Source organism: Babylonia areolata, chromosome 2, assembly GCF_041734735.1.
Source record: "Babylonia areolata isolate BAREFJ2019XMU chromosome 2, ASM4173473v1, whole genome shotgun sequence".
NCBI lineage: Eukaryota > Metazoa > Mollusca > Gastropoda > Neogastropoda > Buccinidae > Babylonia > Babylonia areolata.
In genome coordinates, this window is record NC_134877.1 from 14,231,969 (window position 1) to 14,239,468 (window position 7,500).

A 7,500-nucleotide genomic window follows, 5' to 3' on the forward strand; every position below is an offset into this window, starting at 1 on the left:
AGTGCGCAGATGTAGCACTGACTTTGAAAATCATCTTTGTTGACTTTTTTGTTGTGTTTGGATTTTTCGTTGTCGATTATTTGTTTGGTGTGTGCGTGTGTCTGTGTATGTGGGTGAGTGTGTGTGTGTGTGTGTGTGTGTGTGTGGAGTATTTGTGGTGTGTGTGTGTGTGTGTGTGTGTGTGTGCGCGCGCGCGCGCGCGTGCGTGCGTGTGTGCGTATGTGTGTGTGTGTTATGTGTGCGTGTGTGTATGTATGTATGTGTGCGCTCGCGCGCGCCTCTGTGTGTGTGTGTGTGTGTATACATGACATGTGTTGTGTGTGCGTGTGTGTATGTGCGTGCGAGTGTGTGTGTGTGAGAGAGAGAGAGAGAGTGCGTGTGTGCGTGCTTGTGTGTAGGCGCGTGTGCGTAATATGTGTGTATTTGTGTGTGCGTGTATGTGTATATGTATGTGTGTATGGGTGTGTGCATGTGTTTATATATGTGTGTGTGCGTGTTTGTGTATATATGTGTGTTTGTGTGTGTGTTTGTGTGCGTGTGTGTATGTATGTGTGTTTGTGTGTGTGCGTGTGTGTGTGTGTGTGTGTGTGTACGCAGGGTGGGGGAGGGAACAGTTTGTGCATTCGCGCGCGTGAATGTGTTCCGGTCTCCATCTGTCTCTGTGCACGTAAATTATGTGCCTGGGTCGGTCATCTATGAAATAATAATAACAGTAGTAATGATGATAATAATAATAATAATGATAATGATAAAAAATAATAATATTGATAATGATAATAATGATAACAAGAGCAGCAGCACAATAACAACAGTAATACTAATAAGAAGTAGAATGGGTATTCATAATGCGCACTGCTTCCTTAGCACAGGGGCTCAGATCGCCGTCTAACAATCAGCATCCATATGGATGGAGATGGGGCATGGGGCGGGGGGGGGGGGGGGGGGGGGGGGGGCGGAGGAAATGGTGACAAAAATTAACAATAAAGTGCACTGTAGTGGAGATGTAACAAGCAAGACATGGCTTTATGCGTGTACGGACAAGCTTCTTTTTTTTCTTTTTCTTTTTTTCTTTTCTTTTTTTTTTTTATCAAGACGTAACAACCAAGACATGGCTTTGTACTTTTACGGCCAGCTTCTTCTTTTTTTTTCTTCTTTTTTCTCTTCTTCTTTTTTTCTCTCTTTTTTTTTCTTTTTCTTTTTTTTTATCAAGACTTATCAAGCAAGACCTATATAGTTTCATACGTGTACGGACAAGCTTTATTTTTTTTTTTTTCCAATCAAGAAGTCACAACCTGGTTTAATAAAGAAAATGGTCGTACACGTAAAATGTTACATGTGTGTGTGTGTGTGTGTGTGTGTGCCTGAAATCTGATTGAGTGACACAGGAAACGACTGATGAGCGCCCAATGGCAGCCGTCAGTCGGCTCTTCCCTGCATGGTTGGCAGCATGTTGTGCAAATGACCCTGAGTTTGGTTCGTAAAGCGCTTAGAGCTTGGTCTCCGACCGAGGACAGGCGCTATATAAGTATCCATATCAAATCAAATGAAGACGTGGCTTTATACGTGTACGGACAAGCTTTTTTTTTTCTTTTCTTTTTTCTTCTTTATACACTGTAGGCATGTGTGTACGTGCGTCACAAGGATAGTGATTGTTATCGTCCACTTGAAAACTGACTGAAGTTTATCAGGAAATATCACGGCAGTCAACTCGCAGCCCTCACGGACGTGTGTGAGGGAGCGATACGGGCGAACAGGACCACAGTGACTCACAGGACAGTTCGAGCCGTTGGATGCGTGGTAGTGTAGTAGTAGTAGTAGTAATAGTAGTAGTAGTAGTAGTGGTAGTAGTAGTAGTGTACAATGCGCGATTGCATTGTTCAGATTTCGATATCAGTCGCTTTGGTGTGATTGTTGAGTGAGTGGACGAAGGTGAGTTAGAAGAATGACTACAGTTTTCTTTTTGTTGTTGGTTTCTTGTGTAAACAAAGTGAGTCTGTGTTTTAACCCGGGGTTCGGTTGTCTCTGTGTGTTCGTGTGTGTGTGTGTGTCTGTGTGTCTGTATGTCCGTGGTAAACTTTAACATTTTCTCTTCAAATACTTTGTCATTTTACACCAAATTTGGCATAAAAATAGGAAAAATTCAGTTATTTCCAGTCATCTTGTTTAAAACAATATTGCACCTCTGGGATGGGCACAAAAAAATAGATAATGAAGCCTAATTATATGCAAACTGCATTTACTGTTATATTTATATTTTTTGTATTCTCTAAACTTGGCACTTTGATCTGATATTCTGACCCAACAACAAGAGCAGTCATTATTATCATTTTTTGTTCAAACAGGAACTTCTTTTGCTAAGCATGGAAGTTTTATTTATTTTGCAAACGTTTTGGTGCAGGGGTAGTAAAAAAGGGAAATTACTCTGTAATTAATGCTAGGGGACTTAATTTGCTTTAAACTGATCTTTCTCATCTTAAACATTACATTTTGAAATTATACTCAATACATAAAAAGCTTGTGTGTTTTACTCTCAGTCACAAGTGAGTCTTGAAGGCCTTGCCTCTCTTGTTGTTGTTGTTTTTTTAGGGGTGTGGGGGGGATTATCATTATTGTTGTTGTTGTTCCTTCTATTCGTTATTGACTCACTTGTGTAAACAAAGTGAGTCTATGTTTTAACCTGGTGTTCAGTTGTCTGTGTGTGGTAAACTTTAACATTGACATTTTCTCTGCAAATACTTTGTCAGTTGACACCAAATTTGGCATAAAAATAGGAAAAAATCAGTTCTTTCCAGTCATCTTGTTTAAAACAGTATTGCAACTCTCTGGGATGGGCACAAACAAAAATTAAAAAAGAAGCCAAATTATATGCAAACTGCATTTACTGTTTTGTTTTGTTGTTTTTTGTTGTTGTTTTTTTTCCTCTAAACTTGGCACTTTGATCTGATATTCTGATACAACAACAAGAGCAGTCATTATTATCATTTTTTGTTCAAACAGGAACTTCTTTTGCTAGGATGGAAGTTTTATTTCTTTTGCAAACGTTTTGGTGCAGATAGTGAAAAAAGGGAAATTACTCTGTAATTAATGCTAGGGGACTTAATTTGCTTTAAACTGATCTTTCTCATCTTAAACATTACATTTTGAAATTATACTCAATACATAAAAACCTTGTGTGTTTTACTCTCAGTGTACAGGGCTTTCACTATGTTCATTCGCCCAAGTGGTCTTTTTCGGAAAATACTAAAATCAATATGACGAGTGGACTTTATAGATCTATTGGCTGAGCCCTGAAGGTCATGGGCAAAAATCAATTGCGTACACATATACTTACACACATTCAAAGCGCGTGCTTATATTCTTCGCGAACGCGAGCAACACCATTTTGTTTCAAGTTGTTGACCTACCCGTTCAATCCTATATTCAATGGACAATACACGATAACATGTGATGGAAAGTTGGAGAAGGAGACCATTAAATATTTATTCAAAGAAAGATTTGTGAACGCCTCATCACTTACTGGATTATGCCCCAAACTGCCATAAAAATATCAACAGAATCAGTCGGAATTTACAGTTAAAAATTGTAAACCATGCGAGTTAATACCCTTGATTTGATGAAACGAAAAAATTTCCAGTCTTGACTTTTCTCAAAATGAAGTCCTTTTCACTTCATACGACGTTTAGAAGTACTTGTACTTGGCTCTACATGTTATTAGTTTAACAAAAATACTCAATTTTCATATCAACTTTAAAACTATAAAACTAGAATGAACATAAAAGAGAAATTGAATCGACCGTGTCGTACTACATTCCCGGCGGGTGTAACTAAATTTGTACATCTATCTAGATCCAGAGAAAACGGCTAAATGTTGCAGTGTGATTGCGGCGATAGCCACGTCTCCTTTACCGCGGACTTAAAAATAATTTTTTTATTCCCCTTTAAGATTTTTTGAATGCCCAAGATACACCAGAATAATATGATTTAAACAGCGTTCTCACTGCGAATACCGCAATTGATTTATCGCCCTTTAAAAAAGTATGTTCAAATATTAAATTTCAGAATCTTAGGAGCGACGATAGCGTAATGGGTAAGACAGTTTCTTCTCACCCGAACACGCGGGGTTCGAATTTGGTAAGGACTTCTTTCTTTTTTTTAACCCAAAGCTTTATAATAACAAATACAAAACACATTTTAACGATTAGATTTTTTTTAAGTGTATCACAAGTGAGTCTTGAAGGCCTTGCCTCTTGTTTTCTTTCTACTACCCCTACTACTACAACTTCTGCTACTGCCGCTGCTGCTGCAGCTGTTGCTGCTACTATTTCTTCTTCTTCTTCTTCTTCTGCGTTCGTGGGCTGCAACTCCCACGTTCACTCGTATGCACACGAGTGGGCTTTTTCGTGTATGAACGTTTTTATCCCGCCATGTAGGCAACCATACTCCGTTTTCGGGGGTGCTGCTGCTACTACAACTACGACTCGTACTGCTGCTCTCACAATTTATAGTACTGCTGTTGCTGCTGCTGTTGCTTAATTTCTTAGTCTTCTGTGACACTGGTTTCTTCGCCCTCAGTCAGTCAGTCGTGATAATTATGGCCCCGTGTGGTCAACTGGACAAAAAGCAACAAAAGGACAGGATTCTTCTTAACTTCCCTTTATTCTTCTTCTATCTCTTCGTCGATGTCTTCTTCTTCTTCTTCTTCTTCCTCTTCGTCGATGTCTTCTTCTTCTTCTTCTTCTTCCTCTTCGTCGGTGTCTTCTTCTTCTTCTTCTTCTTCCTCTTCGTCGATGTCTTCTTCTTCTTCTTGTGCTTCTTCTTCTTCTTCTTCTTCTTCACATATTATATGTTTGATGTTGTTCCGTGTGTATAAACTTAAAAAAAAAAACAAAAAAAAAACACATTGTGTGTATGTAGGGGCGTGGGGGTGGGGTGGGGGAAGGTTAAAGCGGAACTTTATCAATGATGAAGTTTTCAGGATATTATGTGTCATTTTCTGACAACTTTTCAGGGCAGACGATTTTTTTTTTTTTTTTTTTTTTTTTTTTTTTTAAATAGAAGACGGAATATCGAGATGGAAGACATTTCGACAAGGCGCAGAAACAAGAAATGGACATGTACTGTCAATGGAAATCAGTTTCAGGCGTATTGAAGTGTGAGTTCGGGCAGACCGACAGATGGAGAAAGGGGGAGAGAAACTGGGGTGAAATGAAAGGAGAAAGAGAGAGAGAGAGGACAGTTCATGAATCCAGCCAATACAACATGCATATACATACATACATTCATCCATTGCATGAAACTGGTGTGTTGTATATCATTGAACAACGGGGTATATATATAGATGCTCAAATATATTGATAGAGATAACGCGTAGTATTTATGGGAGAAAATGTACTTGACCAAATTAGACATTAAACAGATAGACAGGCAGACAGACAGACAGATGGGCGGACAGACGGAGAAAGTGAGTCAACCAAACACCGAGGAGTCGGACGAGGGAAAGACAGACAGACAGACAGACAGACATCTTTCTGACTGGGGGAAACAGAAACATATATCTTTTTGAGTGGTGGGAAAGAGAGTCACACATCTTTTTGAGTCAGGGAAAGAGAGACATACATCTTCTTTTTTTTTTTTTAATCAGGGAAAGACAGACGCACATCGTTTTTCAGTGGGGGAAAGAGAGACATACATCTTTTTTTTTTTTGAGTGGTGGGAAACAGAGACACATCTTTTTTGAGTGGGGGAAACAGAGATATATATCTTTTTGATTGAGGGAAAGAGAGACATGCACCTTTTTGAGTCAAGGAAAAGCGAGAGACATACATTTTTTTGAGTCAGGGAAAGACATATGTACATTTTGGGGGGGTCAGGGGAAGAGATGCACACATCTTTTTTTTAGTCAGGGAAAGAGACATTCATCTATTTTTTTCAGTCAGGGAAAGAGACCTACATCTTTTTTTTAGTCAGGGAAAGAGACATTCATCTATTTTTTCAGTCAGGGAAAGAGACATGCATCTTTTTTTTAGTCAGGGAATGACAGACATATATCTTTTTGAGTATTGGGAAAGAGAGACATAACATGCTTCTTTTTGAGTGGGGGAAACATATGCACACACACACACACACACACACACACACACACACACACACATATATATATATATATATATATATATGTGTGTGTGTCTGTGTCTGTGTCTGTGTGTTTGAGTGATAGAAAAGAGAGACAAACATCTTTTAGAATCAGGCAAAGAGAGACATACATGTTCTTTTTTTTAGTCAAGGAAAAAGAGACATACATCTTTTCTCTCTTTCTTTTTTTTTAATTTTTTTCTTCTTTTTTTTTAATAAGGAAAAAAGAGGCATACATATTTACTTTTTTTCTCTCTCTCTCTCTCCTCCACGTGCAGGAGACAAGCAAGAGCTGGAGAAGACCCCCACACTACCTGAACTAACATAACCCCTCCTCCCCCACCTCCCCGCCTCTGCTCCCTCTCCCAGCCATGCCCGCCATGACCAGACGCCGCCCTCCCCCCAGCAGACGCACCAGCAGCTCCAGCAGCTCCTCCTCTTCCTCCTCCAGCTCCTCCCGGAGGAACGCAGACACCCGAAACCTTGTCACGGCCCACCAGGTCTTCGGCAACCTGGAGCTGGGCGGCATCCTCAGGGCCGTCCTGCTGGGCGCCTGCGTCGGGGCCGTCGTCATCTTCCTCTTCTACCCGGACATTTCCAGCCTGCTGGAGCACTGGAACAACTCCTCGGAACAGCAGTCCGCGATTCTTCAGCAGCGTCCGACCGCCGCCACGGAGAAGAAACCCGGCGTTCCCAGCGATAACGAGCACGTGCGGTCTGTCAATGCCAACAAGAAAGAGGACAAGGTCCGTTCGCCTTCATCAACCACCAAGGCCAAGCAGAGTGAGCCAGTGAAGAAAGCGCCGGAACCCGCTAAGCCTAAGGATGTGAAGAAGAAGAAAAAGAAGAAGAAGAAGAAGATGGCTCAGGCGGAAGATAGCAGCTGTCCCTGTTCATGCCAGTGTCAACAGCCCCCCACCCCTCCCAGCTGCCAGCCCCCGCAGGAGAACAGACCCAAGCCGGCTAAAAAGGAAAAGGTGCCGAAAAAAGACCTGGTGGAGGTGGAAGAAGAGGAGGAGGAGGTGATTGAGGAGGAGGATCCCGTGGAAGTAGAGTTGATGGAAGAGGAGGAAGACGAGCAGTTCATCGACCTGGACATGGAAGAGGACCCTGTGCCCAAATCATCATCATCATCATCAGGCGATGAAACCCCGTACGTTACATCCCCCCACACAGAAGACACTTCCAAAGACACCCAGGTAAACACAGGCAACAAGAACGAACACCTTTCCTCTTCCAAGCACAGCCAGTCAGCCACGCCCACCGTGCTGGAGGGAAAAGAAGAACCATTGGTTCTGACGGACGGGCAGCCCATCACCTTCACCCCGTTATCCTCAGGCGACGACAACTTCATCCGTGTGGGAGGTA

The 7,500-nt window shown here is 41.5% G+C and overlaps 1 protein-coding gene across 8 annotated transcripts in view; it reads left to right on the plus strand.

Moving 5' to 3' along the window:
* Positions 1-7,500, plus strand: part of LOC143298173 (uncharacterized) — a 39,584-nt gene that overhangs the window by 16,667 nt on the left and 15,417 nt on the right. For 5 of the 8 annotated variants that reach the window (XM_076610931.1, XM_076610949.1, XM_076610958.1 and 2 more), the window contains exon 2: positions 6,411-7,500. This exon is cut by the window's right edge and continues 376 nt beyond it. In XM_076610931.1, coding sequence (XP_076467046.1) covers positions 6,504-7,500 — 997 coding nt within the window. In that variant the 5' untranslated portion in view covers positions 6,411-6,503. The remainder of the gene's footprint in view (positions 1-6,410) is intronic. The other 3 variants (XM_076610976.1, XM_076610985.1, XM_076610924.1) reach the window with 1 other exon arrangement.